A 26,434-nucleotide genomic window follows, 5' to 3' on the forward strand; every position below is an offset into this window, starting at 1 on the left:
GGGCTCAGTTCCTGACAGCGCAGCACCTTCGCCCTAAGCTAACCCACCCTGGGCCGCGTGGAAACCAGGGGCCAGGAGGACAGACACCGGCGAGAGAAATACAGGGTGGGTGGAGAAAGGAAAGCCCCACCTGCTGACAGCCGTTTCATCTCCAGCCTCCCGGTTTTATGCAGGCCCCTCCCTACACCGCTCCTGCTTCTCACACGCCTTGTACGGAACGGAACTGACGTGTACGTCGCGAGCGATTGACGGAAACAGAAATTGCTTTGCGGCCGGCACGGAAATTGCTTTCCTTCGGCTTCCGTTCTTGGTCCATGTGAGAGAAGCTGGCTGCTGAAATGACTGCGAACCGGCTTGCAGAGAGGTGAAGGGCAACGAGGGGAGGGGGCATTCTTGGTCTCGTTGGGGGCCGGGTTCCCCACCTTTTGGGAAATGGGCGCCCCCTTTTAACAGATGGCAGTGGTTCCCCTCAAGAGCTGGCCACTTGTTCCTGTTTTCCGCGATCCAGCCTTTAAAGCCCTTTTAATTTCATTCACTTACTCCGCTCCTCAGCTGTGTAGCCGCATCCCTGTAGGTCCTGATGCTGTTTCTGCCTCCCCAGCTCATTTACTATGTTTCACATTCCTCGTCACGTGACCCCTTTTTCTGCCTCTGCCGCGGCCTGATTTAATCCTCTGCGCAGGCAGTGCAGGCGTTATAAACTCCCCGAATCTTCGAAAGCTTTGCTGACTGGAGTCATCACCACGTTTTGGCTCCTGTAATGTTTTGTGCCTCCCCTCCCCGCCCCCGGAACTAAATGTAGTCCGTTTAGTAATGTTGGCTTTGCAAATACTAATAATATATGCTGTTAAGTAACGGTAAATTTTGTAATTTGTTTGTGGGTACCAGTCTCCTTAGTTAAGAACCTACTTTGCTAAGCAAGCCCCAGGGAAAATGGCTTACTCAGCTGCTTTCGACCTGTTTCTCCATTCCTGGGAACAAGTGATCAAGATGACACTTTTGATCAGGCTCCCTATCAAGGAGTCAAACATGTGGAAGATGCTTAGAAATATTAATCGTGAAACTGCCTTGCCTCCAGGGCTAGCAACAGCGTCTTTGGCCATTTTATTCTAGGGTCTGACATTTTTACAGCTTCCCATAGGTCATAGGAAATGTTGTGCCAATCACTGAAAAGTGTTAGCTCTTTTACATGCAGTTTTGAGTCAGGCATCACTCCTGGAGCTGATGCTTGATATCAGTCTAAATTTCACGTCTTGACAAGTTTTCAAAGGCGTTCATGCTGCTTTATATATCTTCTGAGGGATAGGGCTATTCTGTGTTGAAGTTACAATGTTTTCGAGATTGTTTTAATAGATTAGACATTGCTTCAAATAATAATATTTCTCTATTAAATTTCAGCTTTTATTATAATTAAGGGATACCTATGCAGGTTTGTTACATGGGTATATTGTATTCACATTTCTTTGTTGCCTCTTTTAACAGCCTTCTGGCTTTGAGCCAACAGGAAGAACTAGTAGATTTGCCAAAAGACTACCTCTTGAGTGGGAGTGAAGATGAGGTGGGTGACAATTGCTAAACTGCCTTCAAAACTAGGGTAGAGAGCACATTCCTGGAATGGAAAGGTGTGGCAATATTCTATGTATTTGTTCAGGTCTCTCAAATTAATTACAAATGGTTAGTGTTTCATATATAAGTTACTGTATCATATTAAGTGCTATAAGGATTTGGAAACTTACACTCACTACCCTCAAGTTGCATAAGTATAATTTATAAGACCAACCAAAACAGGCCCAGCTGGTGGCTCACGCCTGTAATCCCAGCACTTTGGGAGGCTAAGGCAGGGAGATAACCTGAGGTCAAGAGTTCAAGACCAGCCTGGCCAACATGGCAAAACCCTGTGTCTACTAAAAATACAAAAATTAGCTGGGCGTGGTGGTGTGTGCCTATAATCCCAGCTACTATTGAACCCAGGAGGTGGAGGTTGCAGTAAGCCAAGATGGCGCCACTGCACTCCAGTCTGGGCAATAGAGCAAGACTCCATCTCAAAAAAAAAAAAAAAAAATACTGAAACACATGCTCCCGGTGATATGATTTCCCAAGTTTGGATTTCTATAGAGCGTTATTTAATTATCTGACTGAAATATGCATATGTATTTTAAGCTGGATCTCCAACAGATGCTATAAGAATTCCAATTCTTTATTTCCCTTACAAAAAACCACTTTTTTTTCTCTTGGGTCGGGGGCACACGACACATCTATTTTAATAACAAGGAGGGTTTTTTTGGTCTGTTTTTTTCTGCTTGTTGTGTTCTTCCTAGGAAAAGCCAACTTAACTTGGAGGCCGGGTGTGGTGGCTCACACCTGTAATCCCAGCACTTTGGGAGGCCAAGGCGGGTGGATGACTGGAGGCCAGGAGTTCAAGACCAGCCTGGCCAACATGGTGAAACCCCATCTTTACTAAAAATACAAAAATTAGTTGGGTGTAGTGGCGCTCCCCTGTAATCCTAGCTATTCCAGTGGCTGGGGCAAGAGAATCACTTCCAGGAGGTGGAGCTTGCAGTGAGCTGAGATCACACCACTGCACTCCTTCCTGGGCAACAGAGCGAGACTCTGTCTCAAAGAAAAAAAAGCCAACTTGGTAACTGGCTATGACTTACACTATATGTCAGGGTTTCCATGTTAGATCATACTATATATTTTATACAGAAACACCATTTTAAGCCCTTTTTGTCTAGAAGCAAGTTAGGACAGACGCATTTAGTTTGAGCTGGAATGCTTGCACACCAGACCTCTTCCAATTCCCCAGTTCTCTACTGACCAAAAGAACAAGAGATTTGACCGGGCGTGGTGGCTCACGCCTGTAATCCCAACACTTTGGGAGGCCAAGACAGGCAGATCACAAGGTCAGGAGATCGAGACCATCCTGGCTAACACAGTGAAACCCCGTCTCTACTAAAAATAAAAAAAATTAGCCCAGTGTGGTGGCGGGTGCCTGTAGTCCCAGCTACTCAGGAGGCTGAGGCAAGAGAATGGCATGAACCCAGGGGCGGAGCTTGCAGTGAACTGAGATCATGCCACTGCACTCCAGCCTGGACCACAGAGCGAGACTCTGTCTCTTAAATAAATAAAGAAAGAAAGAACGAGAGATTTTACGTGAGACTCAATTTCCATATTGTCTTTTCCCTCCCCCTCATCCTGATGGTTTTTCCTTTTCTGTGTCTTAGGGGACAATGATGGAGAGAGAGAGCATCAAAAGCTTCTGGAAGCAATCAGTTCCCTTGATGGAAAGAATAGGTAATGTTCCCGTCAGTTAGGGCAGGTTATATAGTTGATTCCGTGAGATTTCTCTGCAGCTAATATTTATCGAGTGCTTCATGTAAAGACCTTAATACCAGTGCCTAGCATACAGTAAGCATTATATAATTGTTAGCTATTATTAGTCTTAGTGCTATTACTGTAAGCATTTGCAGTCTTATTCCACAATGAAAATCTTTTAAAGCATTGAGTAGGCATTACTTAACCCCATTAGAGAAGTAAATTGACTTACCCCCAAGGTCAGCTGGCTAATATGTTATTGGTTCAGGTGTGTTTGAATCTAAGTCCAATATGTTTTCCACTATGCTTACCTTGTAATAAAGAGAAGAGATGAGGGTTAGACAACCAAGTCCAAGTTAGGAACAGATCTCCTTGCTGTATCATGACAAAACCTGACCCTCGAAGAAATACAAGAAACCAAAGCCCTGTATGAAGAGAGAAGTGTTTGTCTCTCCCACCCCTAAGCCCCCATAAAATTTATCCATTCCTATTATATCGTTTTGCCTAATTTCAGGCGGAAATTGGCTGAGAGGTCTGAGGCTAGTCTGAAGGTGTCAGAGTTCAATGTCAGTTCTGAAGGTAAGTTGAACAAAGGAAGATACCCATGCATGAAACTTGTGGAGTTCCAAGGGCATAGTGTTCACCTCACCCCCCAGGAACTGTTTTTGATGTGGTTAATGACTCATACCATAAATACCTGGGAGAGTGGGTGAAGAAGTGTAGTCAGATGCCCTTCAGTTTCTTCCATCTCTCAAAGAAAGCCTAGAAGGCTGTGGTCAAGGTATCCTACAGAGTTTGATGAGATACTTCTAGGATAGAGGGACATGAATGAAGACAGCTGCCTCTTACTAGCTGCCTCTTAGTAACTTAGTCATAATCCATATTTGTACAATTTCATTTTAATTTCAGTTCTCTTAACAATGCTTTGAGTTGGGAGACAGGCAAATATTCTCTTCAGCCAGAGCTCAGAGAAGTCAAGTTACTTATTCAAGGGCCTTTGCCTAGTACAGTGTTTTTCAACCTTTGCTTTTTTAGTGCTCCCCTGAGAGGAGCCTTTTAAGACATTTTTATCCTCATTGTATCCCTCCCACTATGCCCCTTCCCCAGGAAATCAAGTCCTAAGGAATAAGAGTTTGTTGGACAGAGTTGAGCCTTGGACAGACACAAAACATTGTAATATCTTAAGATTCTTTTCATACTCCCCAAGAAAGAACCAATTTTCACCCTGGGGTTGGGGGAGGGGTGGTAAAAATTGCCCCTGTTCAGAATACATGCTCTAATAAGTGGCAGCCGTGGGATTTTATCCTAATACTGAGTCTAGATGCCAAATCTTTTTTACCCTGTTCACAACTTAGGCAGCTAGAATGGGTTTTGCATTTGTAGTAATCACTGGTGTAGTCTCCTAGGGCAAATAACAGTGTATTCCAAGCATACTCATTCAGCGGATATTTATTGTGTTTCTACTAGGTAGCAGTATCAGGAAGTGTTGTAGATACCAAGGCTACAGTAGCGAATAAGATGTGAGCTCCTGGGGCTTACATTCTAATAAAGGGAGACAATAAGAGAGGATGATGCAATAAAGCAACTAAGTGGCTACTTTAGATTGGTTGGTCATGAAAGGCCCCTGAAGAGGCAAAATTGAAGCTGAGATCTGAATGACAAGTCAAGTGAACCATGCAAAGATTGGGGAAAGCATTTCAGGCCTGGGAACAGCTAGCACAAAGGCTCTAAGGTAGAAACACGCACAGCATGTTGAAGAATGGGAAAGAGGACCCTTTGACAAGAGCATGGTGGAGGGTGGGGGGGTGACATGAGGTTAGAGAGGCAGATGGGGATTAGATCTCATAGGACTGTGTCCTTTAGGTAGATGAGATTCAAAGTATAATGGGGAGTCACTGGAGGATTTTCAGCAGCGTCACGACATGCTGTGGTTTATATTTTCAAAAGATCATTTTGGTCTGGATGCAGTGGTTTACACCTGTAATCCCCAGCACTTTGGGAGGCCGAGGTAGGCAGACTGCTTCAGCCCAGCAGTTTGAGGCTGGCCTGGGCAACATGGCACAACCCTATCTCTACTAAAAAAGATGCAAAAAATTAGCCACGCGTGGTGGCACATGCCTGTAGTGCCAGCTACTTGGGAGGCTGAAGTGGGAGGATTGCCTGAACCTGGGAGGCCGAGATGGCATCACTGCTCTCCAGCCTAAGTGACAGAGTGAAACCCTGTCTCAAAACAAAACAAACAAAAGAAATACCACTTTGGTTGTTTTTATTTTTGGCTGTTATGTGAAGAATGAATTGCAATAGGGCAAGAGTAGAAGCACCAGGAGAAAAGCAAACGAGTTTTGAATAAATATTTTCCCCTATCTTCTACCCCCAACACGTTTGGGGATGAATGTAGAGTGATAGTGTTGGCATGGCTAGAAATAGGCAATTGAAGTAAGAGAATTATTCCTGCTTCTCTGCACATTCGCCACCTACTGGCATTTTCTACTGAGGCTTCTGCCTACATTATATTGAGATCTTGCCTCACTTCTTGTTCTGACTAGAAAGTTTGACCTTTCTACAGGATCAGGAGAAAAGCTGGTCCTTGCAGATCTGCTTGAGCCTGTTAAAACTTCATCTTCTTTGGCCACTGTGAAAAAGCAACTGAATAGAGTCAAATCAAAGAAGACGGTGGAGTTACCTCTGAACAAAGAAGAGATTGAACGGGTAAGCTACAGAGAAGGTGGTCTATTAAGGGAAAGAAATTGTATTGACAAGGGAAAATAGGGTAATAGAAAGAAGGGAAAGACCTGAAAAATGGGAGAAGGGGGAGCTGTGATTTCCCCACTATGGATAAGATTAAAAATAATCTAGGAGTTCCAGACGCAGTGGCTCACGTCTGTAATCCCAGCACTTTGGGAGGCCGAGGCAGGCGGATCACCTGAGGTCAAGAGTTCAAGATCAGCCTGGCCAGCATGGTGAAACCCCGTCTCTACTAAAAATACAAAATTAGCCTGGTGTGGTGGCACACGCCTGTAATCCCAGCTACTTGGGAGGCTGAGGCAGGGGAATCGCTTGAACCAGGAGGTGGAGGTTGCAGTGAGCCAAGATCGTACCATTGCTCTCCAGCCTGGGTGACACAAGTGAAACTCCGTCTAAATAATAATAATCTAGGAGAAATTGCAGTCCTGAGAAGCAAGCGGTAACCTCTAGCATCCTGATTCTTTCGTGGGCTAAGAAACGTTGCTTCCTAATTTCTTGTTAGTCCTTTGGGTTTGATGCTTTAATCTTGTGGCTCTTTCCTTTTACATACCTTGTCTGCTTCAGATCCACAGAGAAGTAGCATTCAATAAAACCACACAAGTCCTCTCCAAATGGGACCCTGTCGTCCTGAAGAACCGGCAGGCAGAGCAGCTGGTTTTTCCCCTGGAGAAGGAGGAGCCAGCCATTGCTCCCATTGAACATGTCCTCTGTGGCTGGAAGGTGAGTACAACAAAATGAAACTGAACTTCATTGAAAGGTGAGATTTTATAAGTTGGAGATTTCAGAGCCTGCAATTGATTTGATTGGACATGTTAAGCTAAACCCCAGCATAAGTCATTTTAGCTTAGTGCTCAGAAAGAAGGGATTGCCCATCGTCATTGTCAGTCACAATAGCTCTGTGATCACTTTTTTTTTTTCTTGAGACAGGGTCTCGCTCCGTCACCCAGGCTGGAGTGCGGTGGCACGATCTCAGCTCACTGCAACCTCCACCTCCTGGGTTCAAGCGATTCTCCTGCCTCAACCTCCCAAGTAGCTAGGATTACTGGCATGCACCAACACACCCAGATAAATTTTTTGGGGGATTTTTAGTAGATACAGGGTTTCGCCATGTTGGCCAGGCTGATCTCAAATTCCTGACCTCAAATGATCCGCCCACCTCAGTCTCCCAAAAGTTTTGTGATTACAGGAATGATGAGCCAACGCGCCCGGTCTCTGTCACTTTTCATCTGCTTGTAGTATATAGTACTTGGCTATTTCCATGTTTTTGTGTTAAACCATGTGATTGCCCTTATAGCGGGAACATAATAACGTTTTCTTTCTTTTACTCAGTTTTTTAAAAGCATTTAAAGCCACATTCTGATCCTAGGGAAATCAGGAACTCGGTAGTATTAATGATGCCTTAGTGAAGATATGTGAACAACAGAAGCCAAAGTTTGCTTTTACAGGAATGAATACCACATTAAAATATGTGTGCTGGCAATGACTAGAACTTCAGCAGGTAACTTATTATGACTCTGAGCTGCAGGGCAGGGGTTGATGTTTTAGAGCTGGGTTTCCCAAACACTGACCCCTAACAAAGTTTTTGTCTGAAACAAAAGGATAATTGTAAGTATGTTTGTTTGGTGGGTGTAATGTTGCCAGTTCTTTTTTATTATGAGGTTATTCTTTCTATTTTAGTGGTGTTGAAATGTCTTTTCTTCTATGAAATGATGGTGGCAGTAAATGATGGGATTGGGGATGAAATGGTAGTTATGCTCTTGGCAAAATTAGAAGTTGGAAATCCTATGTTGGTCCCTAAAGTCTCGGTTTTTAGTCTGAATAGCTGCTTTAGAACAGCTAGCCTACTTTTCCAATACACCATTGGTATGGAGTCTATAGTCTATAATGGGCTGATTAGTCTTTTTTTTTTTTTTTTTTTTTTTTTTTTTTTTTTGAGGCGGAGTCTCGCTCTGTCGCCCGGACTGGAGTGCAGTGGCCAGATCTCAGCTCACTGCAAGCTCCGCCTCCTGGGTTTCCGCCATTCTCCTGCCTCAGCCTCCCAGTAGCTGGGACTACAGGCGCCCGCCACCTCGCCCGGCTAGTTTTTGTATTTTTAGTAGAGACGGGGTTTCACCGTATTAGCCAGGATGGTCTCGATCTCCTGACCTCGTGATCCGCCCGTCTCGGCCTCCCAAAGTGCTGGGATTACAGGCTTGAGCCACCGTGCCCGGCCTGATTAGTCTTAAATAGATGCCCTCTTTGTGCTTCTCCTCTTTACTTTCCAAAAACCCAAGAATGGTAGTTTCTTAGGCGTTGGAAAGTTGAGCTAATTAAAGCTAATCAAAGTAAATATTGCTTGCCACAATAGCTAGAAATTGAGCGAGTAGTTGCTTATTATGGGGATAAGCTGTTTCTGATGTTTTTGCTGAAGTCACTACCATTCTCTTTCTAGGAGGCTTCCTTTTCTACACGAAAAAGAGATCAGGTTTAAAGTGTGGCTGCAGGATGAAGGGAGACTTTAGATTTTTTTTTTTGGAAAAAAAAATCAGAGGTAATACAATTTGTAGGATTCAAAAATAAAAAAGCATAGAAGATATGTAGTGAAAAGTTTGACTCCACCCTGTGCCCCATCTGATCATTTTTACCCCCATACTCACCACTTGCATAAGTTTGCTGTTGTTGTTGTCTTAGAGTTTTATTTCTATATTCACGTTTACCTTTTTTAAATAAAAGAATGGTAGCATGCTACTACACACTGTCCTCCACCTTGCTTTTTCCAAACGACAGTGTAATCTTGGAGATAGCAGGAAAATGCCAAGTTTGTTATTAAAAACGAGATGGGGCCGGGCGTGGTGGCTCACGCCTGTAATCCCAGCACTTTGGGAGGCCAAGGCGGGTGGATCACCTGAGGTCAGGCGTTTGAGACCATCCCGGCCAACATGGCGAAACCCCATCTCTACTAAAAATACAAAAATTAGCGGGGCATGGTGGTGCGTGCCTGTAATCCCAGCTACTAGGGGGGCTGAGGCAGGAGGATCACTCGAACCTGGGAGGCGGAGGTTGCAGTGAGCCGAGATCGTGCCACTGCACTCCAGCCTGGGCAACAGAACAAGACTCCATCTCAAAATATATACATAAATAAATAAATAATAAAAACTAGATGGTAGTGGAGAAGGTTACACTAAGAATAGCACAACCTCTTCAAGATAGAGTGAGGCTCAGATGTTATACATTGAATATGCCATGCCATTCATTCATTCTAAGACTGACTTTTGAGAAATTATGCTAGTAGGGCACAGAGAAATAAGGAAGTGCTTAGTTCAGAGGGTGCTTTGTGGCTAGCAACTCCTAGGTCTCTCCTCACAACTTAGAGTGCAAAGTACCAACAACTAGTATATGCTGTATTAGGGTTTCTAGAGATTGAATATCAAGTCTCAGGCCGGGCACGGTGGCTCATGCCTGTAATCCAAGCACTTTGGGAGGCTGAAGCAGGTGGGTCACCTGAGGTCAGGAGTTCAAGACCAGCCTGGCCAACATAGTGAAACCTCGTCTTTACTAAAAATACATAAATGAGCCAGGCATGGTAGCACATGCCTGTAGTCTCAGCTGCTGAGGAGGCTGAGACGGGAATTTCTTGAATCCAGGAGGCGGAAGTTGCAAAGAGCCGAGATCACACCACTGCACTCCAGCCTGCAAAAAAAAAAAAAAAGAAAAGAAAATTGAAAGTCTGTACTATAGTTTTGGTTCAGCTTCCTAAAATTTTGTTTAGCTGCAAATAATTAAGTGGGATAGTGCATGAGAAGGCATTTGTAAACTGCAAAGTGCCAGAAATGCTGTAAGGTAACTTCTTTCACCCCTCTCCTCACTATTCTCTGTGTACACCAGTATTTACCAAGGCATTCTCCTTGAAACCTTAGTCTCTCAGTATGCCCTCACAAGAGGAGAGGAGGCATTGCTAGAAAATGCTGCATGCCCCTACTGGAGATTGGAGAGTCACAACATGCTTTAGCATTTTAAAGGCTATGAAACAGGCCGGACGGACATAGTGGCTCACGCCTGTAATCCCAGCACTTGGAAGGCTGAGGTGGGTGAATCACCTGGGTTAGGAGCTCGAGACCAGCCTGGCCAACATGGCAAAACCCCGTCTCTACTAAAAAATATACAAAAATTAGCTGGACATGGTGGCTTATACCTGTAATCCCAGCTACTCCAGAGGCTGAGGCACCAGAATCACTTGAACCCAGGAGGTGGAGGTTGCAATGAGCCAAGATTGTGCCACTGCACTCCAGCCTGGGCAACAGAGTGAGACTCTGTCTCAAAAAATAAAAATAAAGGCTATGAAAAAATGGTGAAGATACCTGTCGGATTTAATTTAACTTAGGGTATACAAACTGATTTTATTAAAATTTCAATAAATTGAATTTTAAGCTTTTAACAGGGGAAGCAAATCTTGTTACCTGATGAGGAATGTGTTTGGGGAAGAGCTGGTCTGTCTCCACTGCTGCGTCCTCTCTCTCACCTTCTTCCCCTACTGCCCTACTGTAACTTCTCTCAAAAGGCATTAGTGAGGGGCCTCCGAATTGCCAGATCCCAAGCCCTCTTAGTCTTTAGCGTATTTGACACCATTAGCACATTTCATTTTAAAAATCTCTCCCCTCTAGCTTCTGTGATATACTCTGGGTATTTTCTCTCTCTGGCTTTCCTTAGTCCTTTTTATGCTTGCTCTGTAAATTCCATACTTTTTTTTTTTTTTTTTTTTTGAGATGGAGTCTCGCTACCACGCCCAGCTAATTTTTTGTATTTTTTAGTAGAGATGGGGTTTCACCGTGTTAGCCAGGATGGTCTCGATTTCCTGACCTCTTGATCCGCCCGCCTCGGTCTCCCAGAGTGCTGGGATTACAGGCGTGAAAATTCTATAACTAGGCCGGGCACGGTGGCTCACACCTGTAATCCCACCACTTTGGGAGGCCAAGGCGGGTGGATCACGAGGTCAGGGGATCGAGACCATCCTGGTTAACATGGTGAAACCCTGGCTCTACTAAAAATACAAAAAATTAGCCGGGCGTGGTGGTGGGTGCCTGTAGTCCCAGCTGCTCGGGAGGCTGAGGCAGGAGAATGGCGTGAACCCTGGAGGCGTAGTTTGCAGTGAGCCAAGATCGTGCCACTGCACTCCAGCCTGGGCAACAAGCGAGACTCCGTCTCAAACAAAAAAAAAAAAAAAAAAAGAAAATTCCATAACTTTTGACTATCACTCTCAACCCCGTATTTGGAGCTCCAGTCTTTTTTTTTTTTTTTTTTTTTTTTTTTGAGACGGAGTCTTGCTCTGTCACCCAGGCTGGAGTGCAGTGGCCAGATCTCAGCTCACTGCATGCTCTGCCTCCCGGGTTTACGCCCTTCTCCTGCCTCAGCCTCCCAAGTAGCTGGGACTACAGGCGCCCGCCACCTCGCCCGGCTAGTTTTTTGTATTTTTTAGTAGAGACGGGGTTTCACCGTGTTAGCCAGGATAGTCTCGATCTCCTGACCTCTTGATCCGCCCGTCTCGGCCTCCCAAAGTGCTGGGATTACAGGCTTGAGCCACCGCGCCCGGCCTGGAGCTCCAGTCTTATATTCCATGTGACTAGCAGGAATCACCTGGGTCTCCCATGTGCACCTTAACTTAGTCCAGTCCAAAGTAAGCTTCGCATTTCCTTTCCCCAGACTTCCAAAACCTATACCCCTTCATTCTGCAACTCAGTTAACAACGTAACTTCCTACCCCAGTCAGTTAGGTTGGAAACCTCAGTCATTTGATTCCTACTTGACCCCTTCACTGTCTCCCTCTCCACCAGCTTATACAGGGGCCTAGGCCTGCAAATTCTGTCTCTGTAATAGTCCTTAGGCTCCTATTTTCTCTTCATTTTCATTTTCACTGCCCTAATTGAGGCCCTCATCGAACCTTTCCTTTGGAACTTTACATATATCCTCTACACAATCAGCAGGATTTTCATGCTGAAACACGAAATTGATTGTTGCTCTCCTTAAAATCCTTCAAAGGCTGTTCACTTACAGAATAAAATAAAATTACCTAGCATTTTAGCTATGTTGGACAACACATTCTATTACATACCACTCCTTTCCCTGTGTCTGTGTTTTTGCTTATGCTCATCTGTTTGGATTTTTTTTCCTCCTGACAGAACTGTACTTAGGCCTCAAAGCCTAATTCAAAAGATCACTTCCTTCCCCAAGCCTAACCTACCTCCTAATAATATTTAATGATGATTTCCTCTGTGATTACCCCTATAGAATAACGTAGCAGTATGTATTTAACCCATTACGTTATGCTGTTTGTGTTGTGTATGCCTCTGCTCTGAAAGGCTGTGAGCTCCATGAGGACAGGAACTATCTTAATCAATTGTGTATTCCTAGCACCCCACACAAGTGCCTGGAATATAGCTACAATCAGCAAATGTTTGTAAACTGAATTGAATTGAAGGGACATTACAGCTTTGTAGTATAAATCACTTTGTAGCCTGTGATTGATCACTACTGCAAATACTAAAAATGGAAGAACACGTACCTTTACTATTCGGTAGAACAGTTTTATGGTTAAATCAATAGCATCATGTAACATGTGATGATGTGCGTTTATGCATTTATCCAAATATTTATAAGTTTAATACTGACCATGATGTATATGGCTATTGAAGAAAACCACACATAATATGTGTGTGAGGTTTGAAACTAGCTCTGTTGCCTAGGGCTGTCTTTGTGCCTTGCCAGAATGTGGACCGTGGCATGATCGGCCTGATTATTTAGCCATCCTCACGATAGCATGTGGAATAACTGGTTTACAGTTCATTCATTTCATACATACTCTGCCTAGCATGCAAAATTAACTGGAAACTGAGGAATTGGAGCCAAAGTTAGAGAATGAGGAGAGTTCAATTTGAACCATCAGGAAACAGGCTAATTACATGAAGGTCTTTTTCTTTTTCTTTTTTTTTAACATAATAAATAGAGATGGGGTTTCACCATGTTGCCCAGGCTGGTCTCAAACTTGTGGGCTCAAGCAATCCTCCTGCCTCAGCTTCCTGAAGTGCTGGGATTACAGGCCTGAGCCACCATGCCCATCCTATATTTTTTTAAAGGCAATATCCTTTTGTGCTCAAGAAATTAAGACACACACCCCACCACAAACTACATTTGAAGACTGTGCCAAAAAAAGTCATGTTTTTTCTCATTTTCTTTCATCAGTAATTAATGATACCAAGAACACTTATATGCATGGTTTATAGCAGTGGGCTATGGTCAAAAAAAGTTGGGCTTCCCCTCTGAGACATTTGCAGATCTATTTCCTAGGTATATCATCAGTGGCAAATAATGCTTATCTTAAGATCTAACCTCACAGGGCATGCTGGGTTCACGCCTGTAATCCCAGCACTTTGGGAGGCCAAGGCAGGAGGATTGCTTGAGGCCAGGAGTTTAAGACCAACCTGGGCAACATGGCAGGACCCTGTCTCTACAAAAAATAAAAAAAAATTAGCAGATATGGTGGCTTGCACTTGTGGTCCCAGCTGCTCAGGAGGCTGAGGCAGAAGGATCACTTGCGCACTAGAGGTGGAGGTTGCAGTGAGCTGAGATTGGAGTGCCAGTGGACCCCAGCCTGGGTGACAGAGGAAGACTCTGTCTCAAAAAAAAAAAAAAAAAAAAAAAACTAACCACCCCTTCCCTCTAGAAATATTCTAAAAGAAGGCTTATGATATGAATTTGAGATTCCTAACTATAAAGTAATAGTTATGTGCTTCAAATAATACATAACAATACAGGGACTCAAGGGCAATGTGCCTAGATTCTTAAGAGAATGGAAATCTGTTTAACATATATTGGTAACCTGGGCCGGGCGCAGTGGCTCATGCCTGTAATCCCAGCACTTTGGAAGGCCAAGGCGGGAGGATCACGAGGTCAGAAGATCGAGACCACCCTGGCTAACATGGTGAAACCCCGTCTCTACCAGAAATACAAAAAATTAGCCAGGCGTGGTGGCAGGCGCCTGTAGTCCCAGCTACTTGGGAGGCTGGGGCAGGAGAATGGCGTGAACCTGGGAGGCAGAGCTTACAATGAGCCGAGATTGCGCCACTGCACTCCAGCCTGGGCAACACAGCAAGACCTGTCTCAAGAAAAAAAAACATACTGGTAACCTGAACACAGTGATCCTTCTCAGCAGTATTAGAGAGTAGCCTCAGCATCTCCCTGCTGAAGTTGTCATATAAGAATCAAATAAGGCTTTATTTACACTGCTGACAACAAGACTGGAACCCCCTTCTCTTGCTGTAACAGCCAATCCTATCCACTTATGATTCCAATTATAGTGTCATAAGTTAGATAATCATAGGAATATAAAGAAAGAAAGCTGTAAGAGCATGGCTTAAGACTCAGAATGTTTTGTTGCTTCTTTAAGGCAAGAACTCCCCTGGAGCAGGAAATTTTCAACCTCCTCCATAAGAACAAGCAGCCAGTGGCAGACCCTTTACTGACCCCCGTGGAAAAGGCCTCTCTCCAAGCTATGAGCCTGGAAGAGGTAAGTGTGTCATAGGCCCTTCACACCCAGGCATGCCACGCTTCTCCTAGCATTTGTCTTCTGGCCCAGATGTCACTGTAAATGTCATTTGTTGTAGGCAAAGATGCGCCGAGCAGAGCTTCAGAGGGCTCGGGCTCTGCAGTCCTACTATGAGGCCAAGGCTCGAAGAGAGAAGAAAATCAAAAGTAAAAAGTAAGAAAGCCCCTGTGAATTGGCCTTTGGTTCCACAGAAGAAAGTCATGTGGCTCATCATAAATTCTTTGGAGAGAACCTTTGATGCAGCAACTAGAGTCATGTAGATGAGGTCCCAAACAGGAGTGACTAGCCTTTTGTTCCCCACAAACCAACCTCATACAGTTTTGCCAAAAAGAGGACTATTCAGTTACTTTCTCTACCTTCCAAGGCATCACAGAGTGGTTCTGCAGAATGAGCTCTGAATTCCAGAGCTGTTAAGGCCAATAGGGCTTCCTTCCTGCCTTTTTGCCTCTTTGAAACTTGTTGGCCACATGTGGTGGCTCATGCTTGTAATCCTAGCACTTTGGGAGGCCTAGGTGGATGGATCACTTGAGCTCAGGAGTTCAAGACCAACCTGGGCAACTGGTAAAACTGGCTGGGCACAGTGGCTCATGCCTGTAATCCCAGCACTTTGGGAGACTGAGGCGGATGGATCACTTGAGGTAAGGAATTCAAGACCAGCCTGGCCAACATAGCAAAACCCCATCTCTACTAAAAATACAAAAATTAGGCGTGGTAATGTGCACCTATAGTCCCAGCTACTTGGGAGGCTGAGGCGGAAGGATTGCTTGAACCCAGGAGGTGGAGGTTGCAGTGAGCCAAGATCACATCATCACTGCACTCCAGCCTGGGTGACAGAGTGAGACACTGTCTTAAAAAAAAAAAATGAGGCCGGGCGCGGTGGCTCAAGCCTGTAATCCCAGCACTTTGGGAGGCCGAGACGGGCGGATCACGAGGTCAGGAGATTGAGACCATCCTGGCTAACACGGTGAAACCCCGTCTCTACTAAAAAATACAAAAAACTAGCGGGGCGAGGTGGCAGGCGCCTGTAGTCCCAGCTACTCGGGAGGCTGAGGCAGGAGAATGGCGTAAACCCGGGAGGCGGAGCTTGCAGTGAGCTGAGATCCGGCCACTGCACTCCAGCCTGGGTGACAGAGCGAGACTCCGTCTCAAAAAAAAAAAAAAATGAAACTTGTTCTACTCCTTCCTTGAGTTTTAGAGGCAAAGGAGACTCTTTGAGCCACAGAGGTCTACCCTGAGGACTGTGGGTACCAAGAATCCTGCCAGTCCTCTCAGGTCCCAAACTGACTCCCTATAGCCAACTAGCTCTATGATGCCCGTTCCAGCCCCCTGCCCAGGGAACCCATTGGGTAGTATGGGCACTTGTGCCTGTGACATCCGTGCTTCAGCTAAATTGCTAAACTCTTCCCTCCTACCCCTCTTACCCTACAGGTATCACAAAGTCGTGAAGAAAGGGAAGGCCAAGAAAGCCCTAAAAGAGTTTGAGCAGCTGCGGAAGGTTAATCCAGCTGCGGCACTAGAAGAACTGGAAAAAATTGAAAAGGCCAGAATGATGGTGAGACTACCTCTTGCCCCACCCCCACCCCTTTGAACCAGCTTTCCTTGGAAGCCACTAAAGGTCTAAATCTCACTCTGTTCTTTCTTTCTAGGAAAGAATGAGCCTTAAGCACCAAAACAGTGGGAAATGGGCCAAGTCAAAGGCAATTATGGCCAAATATGACCTGGAGGTAAGAGTCCCTTGGGGTGAGAGAAGATCTGGAATTGGAGGATGCTAGCAGAAGCAGAGTTGGGGAAGAGCCATGAGGATGGATGGAAAACCAGGAATCTAAAAAGGCATCAGAAAAATCTCTAAGGCAGAAAGGAAAATGACCAGAAACAAGGTGGAAAAGGAGAGATGAAAGGGAAACAGCATTGAAGGCAAGTCCAAAGCGGGAGAGGAGCTTTTTAAAATCTTATTTCACCTGTTGATTCCTTGAGGACAAAGAATTTGTCTTCCATTTTATACCACAGCTATTAACCCAGCATTGTATATGCAGTTTAAACAGTAGGTACCAGTAAGAAATACCAAGTCAAATCGAGAGGAAGCAGCTTTATGAAATGGACCAGGAAAGGTATTATTGCAGTCACTAATGACAGGGCTCTCATGCTGTGACTCTTTCCTCCAGGCTCGCCAAGCTATGCAGGAACAGTTGGCCAAGAACAAAGAACTAACACAGAAACTCCAGGTAGCCTCTGAGAGTGAGGAAGAGGAGGGAGGCACAGAAGAAGTGGAAGAACTCCTTGTCCCTGATGTAGTGAATGAAGTGCAGATGAATGCAGATGGGCCGAATCCCTGGATGCTCAGGAGCTGTACCAGTGACACCAAAGAGGCTGCAACCCAGGAGGACCCTGAGCAACTGCCAGAGCCTGAGGCCCACGAAGTTTCTGAAAGTGAGGGAGAAGAGAGACCAGTGGCAGAAGAAGAAATTTTGTTGAGAGAATTTGAGGAAAGGCGATCCCTTAGGAAAAGATCTGAGCTCAGCCAGGATGCTGAGCCAGCAGGCAGTCAAGAAACAAAAGGTGAGCTGTGATCAAATGGAAGGGAGAAATTCCTAGTGCTGTGGACAGACTATGGGAGAAAAAAAAATGTGTCCACCCACACACACAACTGCATAGTGATTAGGCTCTAGGGACTTGCAAGAGTGCATGCACTGGATCCCTGTAGAGAAATTACATTCATAACTACTTTCCTTTGAAGGCATTTAATAAGCAGTCATCTGCATGGCCATGCAACGTGGTTCAGGCACATTTTCTGTTTTTGGGGGCTTACAGCCTTCAGAAAGCCATAATAACTAAACCATCCTTGAAGTTAGGGTGTGAGTTAGTGTTCCTGGTACCTACACACCAGGGAGAAGTACATATGGTAGAATGGCAAATCTGAAAGTCCATTCACACCTATAGACACAGATAGGTCGATTTTGAGACATTAGGAAACATGTTCTAATTGCCAGATTTTTTTGTTTTGTTGGTTAAGTAGGAGTGGCATTTTTAGCACTTCTTAATGCTAGTTTATGTGTGTCTACATGGGGTGAGACTTTACGGAATGAATGACTCCACGGGGCTACATGGCAAATTAGAATTGTGACTCCATGCTCAGGCTCTATTTGTACTTTATATTTTCTACCTGTTATCTTGAAGAGATCTTATTAACAGTGTTAGCACCTGTGAGATTGGTCAGAGTTCCCATTCTGGCAATAAACCAGGACACTAAAAAGCCTGCCTAGGAAAACGACCTATATTGAGAAATCACTTGGCTATCTGGACAAATTACCAGGTCTGGTTTGGTTCCACATAGGAATGCATTTAGATGACGGCAAAAATCTGGTTTTACATGGCAAAAAAAAAAATATTTTTTTCTACTTTTTTTTTGTTTAAGAGACAGGGTTTTACTCTGTCATCCAGGCTGGAGTACAGTGGTACAATCATACCTTACTGCAGCCTAAGACCTCCCAGGCTCAAGCGATCCTCTTGGCTCAGCCTCCCAACTAGCTGGGACTACATGTATGTGCCACCATGCTGAGCTAAGTTTTTGTAGAGACTGAGGTCTTGCTCTGTTGTCCAGGCTGATCTTGAATTCCTGGCCTCAAGCTATCCTCTCACCTCAGCCTCCCAAGGTGTTAGGATTACAAGTGTGAGCCACCGCACCCAGACTCCTTTTTTTTTCCTTTGTTTTTTTCAGGTTTCCACATACAAAAATTTATTTTACAAGAGCTATAATTTAGAATGTATTGTGGTGACCTTTACTTAACAGTTTTGGCTGGATATTTCTGGGATTAATAATTGCAAGCAGTCACTTCTGAGAGAATTTTGGAAAGCAGCACAGCGGGCTGAGATTGTTGGGGTGTCCATATATGACCACAGGACCCTAGTGGCTTTCTCTTAAGCCCCCTCAACAACTGACCATCTAGCTAAATGTGCAGAGCGGCTGACTGTGATATGAAAGGATGAAAGATAGATTTGCATTTCCTTAGACAGTAAATAAATCGAATTTTCTCAAACCTTCCAAGAGTGTCCTAAAATACTGGAAAGTCACGGACCCCAATGAAAATGAACAAGGAAACCTGATTCTTGAGAAATAAACATACATGTGTCCAAAGGCCAGATCTGAGGAGCTACAATGGCTTCATGCCAAAGCTAGAGAGCAGGATCAACTTGGGAATGGTGGCAACTTGAGTCGATGAAAAAGCCAGTTTAGAAGCATGTCACTGCCAGGTTTCCTTCCAGACTCTTTTTTTTTTTTTTTTTTTTTGAGACAGGTCTCTGTCCTCCAGGCTGAAGTGCAGTGGTGCAACCTTGGCTCACTGCAAGCTCCACCTCCCAGGTTCAAGTAATCCTCCTGCCTCAGCCCGCAAGTAGCTGGGATTACAGGCATGCACCACCATGCCCAGCTAATTTTTGTATTTTTAGTAGAGACGGGGTTTCACCATGTTGGTCAGGCTGGTCTCAAACTCCTGGCTTCAAGTGATTCACCCACCTCAGCCTCCCAAAGTGCTGGGATGCCAGCCCCTCCAGACTCTTAAGACTAGTGTTATTTGCTCAGATGTTGCCAGTGGAAGTGTGAGCTACATCCACTGGAAAAAGCAGCTACTTCATCCCTTGACTCAGCAACAGCAGATTATGAAATACTGCTTTAAGATATGGAGTAGAAATTCTTGAGTCAAGATGAAAATCCTGGGCTGGCGCGGTAGCTCACACCTGTAATCCCAGCACTTTGGGAGGTCGAGATGGGTGGATCACGAGATCAGGAGATCAAGACCATCCTGGCTAACACGGTGAAACCCTGCCTCTACTAAAAATACAAAAAAATTAGCTGGGCGTGGTGGTGGGCGCCTGTAGTCCCAGCTACTAAGGAGGCTGAGGCAGGAGAATGGCGTGAATGCGGGAGGCAGAGCTTGCAGTGAGCCGAGATTGCACCACTGCACTCCAGCCTGGGCGACAGAGCGAGACTCCGTCTCAAAAAAAAAAAAAGATGAAAATCCTGGATAAGGTTTTTACAGGCAGTAAAGCATAAATTACAATGAAGTTACATTCAGAAGCCACCTGTTAAAGTGGTTTCCTTTTTTAAAATTTGGAACTTGGGGCAATCTTCCCAAGTGTGGTTTACTGCACGAGGAACTTAAGCCACAGTCCCAGTCATACAGTGGATCATTGGCAAAGCTGGGAATAGGACCCAGGACGTCTGCTTTCCAACATGCTACTTTTTTTTTTTTTTTTGAGATAGGTCTTGCCCTGTTTGCCCAGGCTAGTATGCAGCGGCACAGTCACAGCTCCCTGTAGCCTTGACCTTCCAGCTCCAGTGATCCTCCCAGCTTAGCCTCCCAAGTAGCTGGAACTACAGATGCACACTGCCATGCCTGGAAACTTTTTGTTGTTGTTGGGGGAGTGGAGGTGGTAGAAATGAGTTCTCACTATGTTGCTTAGGCCGGTCTCGAACTCCTGGGCTCAAGCGATCCTCCCCACTTGGCCTCCCAAAGTGCTAGCATTACAGGCGTGAGCCACCATATCCAACATCGCACATGCTACTTTTTTTTTTTTTTTTTGAGACAGAGTCTCGCTCTGTCACCCAGGCTGGAGTGCAGTGGCGCAATCTCAGCTTACTGCAACCTCCGCCTCCCTGATTCCAGTGATTCTCCTGCCTCAGCTTCCCAAGTAGCTAGACTACAGGCACATGCCACCATGCCCGGATAATTTTTTATATTTTTAGTAGAGACAGGGTTTCACCGTGTTAGCCAGGTCTCGATCTCCTGAGCTCATGATCTGCTCGCCTCGGCCTCCCAAAGTGCTGGGATTACAGGCATGAGCCACCGCGCCTGGCCACATGCTACTTTTAATTACCAAACTCCATTGCCTGCTATGATTAGTGTACTCTCTAGGAGATTCAATGTACAGAATCTTCTTTTCCCCGTTTGTCCTCGTTAGAATGTCTTATGTGGTACCTAGCACTTGGTGGGTGCTCAACAAATGCTTACCGACCAGACAACATACATACCTCCTTTTTCTGACAGCTTTCATTCTTTTTCCCCTAGATTCCAGCAGCCAGGAGGTGCTGTCTGAATTGAGGGTACTAGCTCAGAAATTGAAGGAAAATGATCAGTCCAGGAAGCAAAAAGCAAGTTCAGAGGGGACTATTCCCCAGGTCCAGAGAGAGGAACCTGCCCCAGAAGAAGAGGAGCCCCTGTTGCTACAGAGGCCAGAGAGAGTACAGACGCTGGAAGAACTAGAAGAGCTGGGAAAAGAAGAATGTTTTCAAAATAAGGAGGTTCCCAGACCTGTGTTAGAAGGGCAGCAGTCAGAGAGGACCCCAAATAATCGCCCTGATGCCCCTAAGGAGAAGAAAAAGAAGGAGCAAATGATCGACCTACAGAACCTCCTAACCACACAGTCTCCCTCTGTGAAGTCTTTGGCAGTTCCCACAATAGAGGAGCTGGTGAGCAGAGCCAGGGTGGTGGGCCATTGTTCAGAAAGTGTCCTTGCACAAGCAGTAATGAAGCTTTGTTTTGCTGTAGGCACATTTCAGTAATTGAGAAGTCCAGAATAGTATAGGGCCAGGCTAGTCCCAGTGATGTTTTAATAGATGCAGATATATGGGTGCTGTCAAGACCCCTATTTCCGAAACCCTGATCCACCAAAACTCCTCTGGGGTGACTCTTAAAACTGCTCTCAGAGGAAAGAGGGAGTAACAGAGTTCTGACCAGATCCCAGGCAGGACAACTCGAAGGTGACTCATTGAACTGTTGCCAAAGTTTTATTTAGTGGGATCTCAAATGGTCTAAGACTCCCCAGTTAATCTGAAACTTAAAGTGAAGCATCCTGGCACCTGTCTTTTAAGGGATATAAGCTGGATGAAGCCTACAGTCTGGCCACTTAGAGCTCCTGCTGCTAACACGGGCCATTCCTTCCTCCACCCTGCAGCTTCCTTACTCAAAAGTTTAAAATTGTGTCATATGATAATGAGCTAGAGATACTTACCCTAGAGGGAAGAAAATTGGAGCATGATTGGCTGCGCATTAGTTTGTATCTCAAGACCATCATTGTTCAGCACTTCCCTCTAGGGGGCGCTAAAATGTCACGACCCAAAATTCAACCGTTCTCACCATGAACCACAGCTCATAAGCCAAGCTGTAGCTCTCGCTTGTTTCTCCCCAGGAAGATGAAGAGGAGAGAAACCAAAGGCAGATGATAAAGGAAGCTTTTGCTGGGGATGATGTCATCAGAGATTTCTTGAAAGAGAAGAGGGAAGCCGTGGAGGCTAGTAAGCCAAAGGATGTGGACCTGACGCTACCTGGCTGGGGCGAGTGGGGTGGTGTGGGCCTAAAGCCCAGTGCCAAGAAAAGACGCCGGTAAGAATGCGGAAGAAAGTCTGTCAAAAGGGCACTAGGTTCTCCCCCATCGCCCTTCGGTGTCCTCCCTACCCTTTTGACTAAGTCCTTAATGCTCCTAGTCAGATGTCCTGTTGTTTTGCTTTCCAGGTTTCTCATTAAAGCCCCTGAGGGTCCTCCAAGAAAAGATAAGAATTTGCCAAATGTGATTATCAATGAGAAGCGCAACATCCACACAGCGGCTCATCAGGTGAGAACTTAGAGAGTTCTTTAGCTGCCTGACTCTCTTGCTTGAGAGGAGTATTCTAGTGATCTGTAGTCAAGAGGGACGTGTGATCTTGACCACAGAATCAAATCTATTGTTTTCGCTGAATGGCTGTTAGATTTATCATCTCAGACAGACTATGCTGTTTTAATTACTGGCCAGGAAAAAAGTTTAGAGTCAAGGTAATGCTCAAACAGAGGCTATAAGGTTTGAGCTATAGCTGAAGAAAAATGAAGACAAACCGGTACTTGTTCAGGAGAATGAGAAGATTGTAAGTTGTGTCACATGATAACGAGCTGGGGATGTTTACAAGAGAAGAAAATTTGAGCGTGATTACGGTGTTCAAGTATATCGAAGGTTACTGTATGAAGTCACATAAAGTAGAAGTTAGAGGAGATACAGAATTCAAGGCTGCTCTGGGAGTATGAGTACGTGTAAAGGGGACTCAAGAATGAGATTGGACTAGATGACCTTTATGTTCCCTTCAATTCTGAGATCTGTCCCCAGCCAGTATATTCAAATGAGTTACATTTTTCCCTCTGAAGGAATAAAGAACTAATGGCTACAGAACAGAGGTAAGAAGATATACATTTCAGTGACATTCTTTTTTATCTTTTTTTGTGAACCAATCACTGCAGAAACTGAAACGTAACTACTGCAGTCCCAATTAAGGCTATATAACTAGAAAATAGGCAGTTACACGATAAGGGAAGCGGGGAAAGGGTGCTTCGGTGGGCCAGGATTCCAGGTGATAGGTAAAGTATGGAGCTCGATAAAGATGACCGTTCCCTTCCAGGGGTCTGTTTGTTTTTTTAATGCAGTCATGGCAAACTGACAAATAGCCTTCTAGGAATCTCCCCTGATTTTCATCTTTTTAATAAGTTACTGCAGGTTCCAACATGCAGTAGAATAAAGTGCTTCAAGGTGCCTAGGGGGGACTTCTGAGACTGAATACTTTGTCCAGGTGTTCTCTTTGTCCAGGTGTTCTCTTTTTCTGTTGCCCTGGTTGACAAGCACAGATGTAGCCGTCAACCCAAATAAGACATTCCCTTAACTTAAAGAGAATCTGTTTCCTTCGCTACTACCAGGACCACCAGATAGTGCTTAGCTTCTCTTGAGTATTCCACTAAATGTTTCCAGAGACTACTGATTTGCTTTTTTTGTTTGTTTTTGTTTTGTTTTCAGATGGAGTCTCACCCTGTCACCCAGGCTGGAATGCAGTGGCATGATCCCAGCTCACTGCAACCTCCACCTCCCAGGTTCAAGCTATTCTCCTGTCTCAACCTCCTGAGTAGCTGGGATTACAGGCATGCACCACTACGCCCAGCTTATTTTTATATTAGTAGAGACGGGGTTTCAGCATGTTGGCCAGGCTGGTCTTGAACTCCTGACCTCAAGTGATCTGCCTGCCTTGGTCTCCCAAAGTGCTGGGATTACAGGTGTGAGCCACCGTGCCCTGCCAAAGACTACTGATTTTTACATCCCCATTTTCTCCTTACGTGTTTTCCTCCTTTGGCCATTGGGGAAGTGTTTAAAGATTATTTAAATGTCTGAAGGTAGAAATGTGGTGGAGGAATACCAGGCAAGGAAACAGGAGCTTTGGGTTCTGTTCTCCAATGCTGCTCCTCATTTACTTAGGTTCATCATTTCCTCCCTCTAAGCCAAATTTTCAGGCCAGAGATGATCATTGCCAATATCTAGGGCCTTCCAGCTCTACATTCTGTGGTGCCAAAAGAAGATGAAGCCAAGTGGGCTGGGCACGGTGGCTCACGCCTGTAATCCCAGCACTTTGGGAGGCCAAGGCCGGCGGATCATGAGGTCAGGAGATCGAGACCATCCTGGCTAACACGGTGAAACCTTGTTTCTACTAAAAAAAAAAATTCAAAAAAATTAGCCGGGCACGGTGGCAGGCGCCTATAGTCCCAGCTACTCGGGAGGCTGAGGCAGGAGAATGGTGTGAACCCGGGAGGCAGAGTTTGCAGTGAGCTGAGATCACGCCACTGCACTCCAGCCTGGGCGACAGCGAGACTCCATCTCAAAAAAAAAAAAAAACCCAAACAAAAACAAACAAAAAAAAAGATGAAACTAAGTGTAACGGCCTGGTAGAGTTGAGGATTCGGGTTCCTTGAAACATCAATCCTAAGAGAGGGAAGGAGGAGACTGAGAGCATAAAGAGGGTAGAAAAGTTATAAAATCCACAGGGATACACAATGGTCTGGATTCTTGCAGTGACAGTGTTATATAGGAAAGCTCACTCTGGGACAGCAGCCCTGGAGCTCCTGTGGCTGGATAGGGACAGTGTCACTTGTAATCCCAGCTACTTGGTAGGCAGAGGTTGCAGTGAGCAGAGATTACCCCGCTGCACTCCAGCCTGGGCAACAGAGTGAGACTCTGTCTCAAAAAAAAAGCAAAAACAAAGACAGAAGTAGTGTCAGGTTGGTTTTTTAGACCCTGAATTGTTGAATAAACAGGGGATCCAGAGCCAGCTTAGGCCCCCCTACTCCCAAATGTCATCAAGCAGATTTGACTCCTAAGAGCAGATGGGAGCGATGGGATGCCTTAACCTCTTAGTCTCTTCACTTGCAGTCATCATGTGGAACCGTGGCCTGTACCAAAACAGTACCTGATGAGAGTTGCCAGTACAGTGTATAACTGCACCCCAGGCCTGCCTCATACCAAATCATTCTCCTTCCTTTCCAGGTACGAGTGCTTCCATATCCATTTACCCACCATTGGCAATTTGAAAGGACCATCCAGACCCCCATTGGATCCACATGGAACACCCAGAGGGCTTTCCAAAAGCTGACTACTCCCAAGGTCGTCACCAAGCCAGGCCATATCATTAACCCCATAAAAGCAGAGGATGTGGGCTACCGGTCTTCCTCAAGGTCGGACCTGTCTGTCATACAGAGGAATCCAAAACGAATCACCACACGTCACAAAAAACAGCTGAAGAAAAGCTCTGTAGATTGAGTTGCTGGAGGAGTGACAGCCAGGAGCCCTGACTTCACTTCCTTTGGTCCAGTTTTACTCTGGTACAGGGTGGATTCCAAAACTGGCTCAGTACATTGCATGTAGTTGAGCCACATTTTAAAAATAAAGGCATTTTTAAATCTATTTACCTGCAGTATATGTTGCGTTGTCCCCCAGTGGAATCATTTCGTTCAAGTCAGACACCTTTGGATTCTCCTGCATTGCATTTCTCGAGTTGCACTTGTCAGGGCCACTTCCTTTTCTTACCAAGGATTATGTAGTTGGTCCTAAATCGAAGTGGAGAAAATTCACTGTAGTCTGTAATCTTAAATATATCACATCAGATATGATCCACCATTAATAACTGCCAACTGGAAGAGACAGGGTTAATAATGATAAAATACTGTATATTTTAACCTCTGAACCTAGAAAGAGGATGTACAAACTGCAATTGGATTCTGCCCTAGACTGATCCTAAGACCAGGACGGTGCCGAAGCTGGGTTCTGTCCCCACAAGTCTAACCACAGCCATTTTTTTCACATGTGTGAGCTTCCCGGCTTGTACAGGCTGCTGTCTACAATATCTCATATATAACCTTCTACTTATTTTATCATAAGAAGACCAGGAGGTTTTACCCTTATTTTGTAGATAAAGGTAGATGTGATTTCAGAAGTAAACCTCTATTGCCTTTCCTTCCTAACTCAGGGCCCACTCCTCACCATTGATTGAAAGTGTAGTTTATTCAAGCATTGCTTTGCTATGTGACAGTTCACATGGGCTTCTCAGCTCTGAGGAACTTGGCCTCCCTTTGGATGGCGAGAAATATATGGAAAGAGCCCCTGCAGCTCAATTCCTAACAAGGAATTTGGGAAACCTAATTCCAAAATGACACCACTACTGCCCCTTGCCTCCTGCCTTGGAGATTCAGTCCCATCCCCAGCATTCTTAGACCACAGTGTGTTCATTTTTGTGTCACAGGTCCCTCTAAAAATATGCTGAACGTTATGAACTGTCTCCAGAAAAATGTGCGCACACACACATTTGTATGGCATTTTACATAAAGTTTCAGGGATTTTCAAGACATTTGGAATCCCTGGGCCAAAAGTTGTACCACTCCCAAATTTTCTTTTGCAATCCCCCCAACAGATACGGCCTTCTCTTCTGAGCACACCGCTCTCCAAATCAGTTCCAAAATGTTTAGACCTC

The 26,434-nt window shown here is 45.1% G+C and overlaps 1 protein-coding gene across 2 annotated transcripts; it reads left to right on the plus strand.

Annotated features, from left to right (window-relative positions):
• The first annotated feature begins 240 nt into the window (after window positions 1-240).
• On the plus strand, window positions 241-25,371 carry UTP14A (UTP14A small subunit processome component). Of its 2 annotated transcripts, none has more exons than XM_033201126.1 (15): window positions 241-364; window positions 1,483-1,558; window positions 3,224-3,294; window positions 3,830-3,894; window positions 5,882-6,024; window positions 6,625-6,780; window positions 14,476-14,595; window positions 14,693-14,787; window positions 16,063-16,186; window positions 16,281-16,358; window positions 16,797-17,190; window positions 20,697-21,097; window positions 21,817-22,010; window positions 22,140-22,239; window positions 24,955-25,371. In XM_033201126.1, exons 1-15 carry the CDS (start codon window positions 339-341, stop codon window positions 25,225-25,227), a joined length of 2,316 nt encoding a protein of 771 aa, XP_033057017.1. In that variant the 5' UTR covers window positions 241-338; the 3' UTR covers window positions 25,228-25,371. The 2 variants fall into 2 exon arrangements, with proteins under 2 accessions (XP_033057017.1, XP_033057018.1); XM_033201127.1 differs by having other exon boundaries at window positions 21,817-21,922.
• Window positions 25,372-26,434: the final 1,063 nt, after the last annotated feature.

This window comes from Trachypithecus francoisi, unplaced genomic scaffold (genome assembly GCF_009764315.1).
Source record: "Trachypithecus francoisi isolate TF-2019V2 unplaced genomic scaffold, Tfra_2.0 Lachesis_group6, whole genome shotgun sequence".
Lineage (NCBI taxonomy): Eukaryota > Metazoa > Chordata > Mammalia > Primates > Cercopithecidae > Trachypithecus > Trachypithecus francoisi.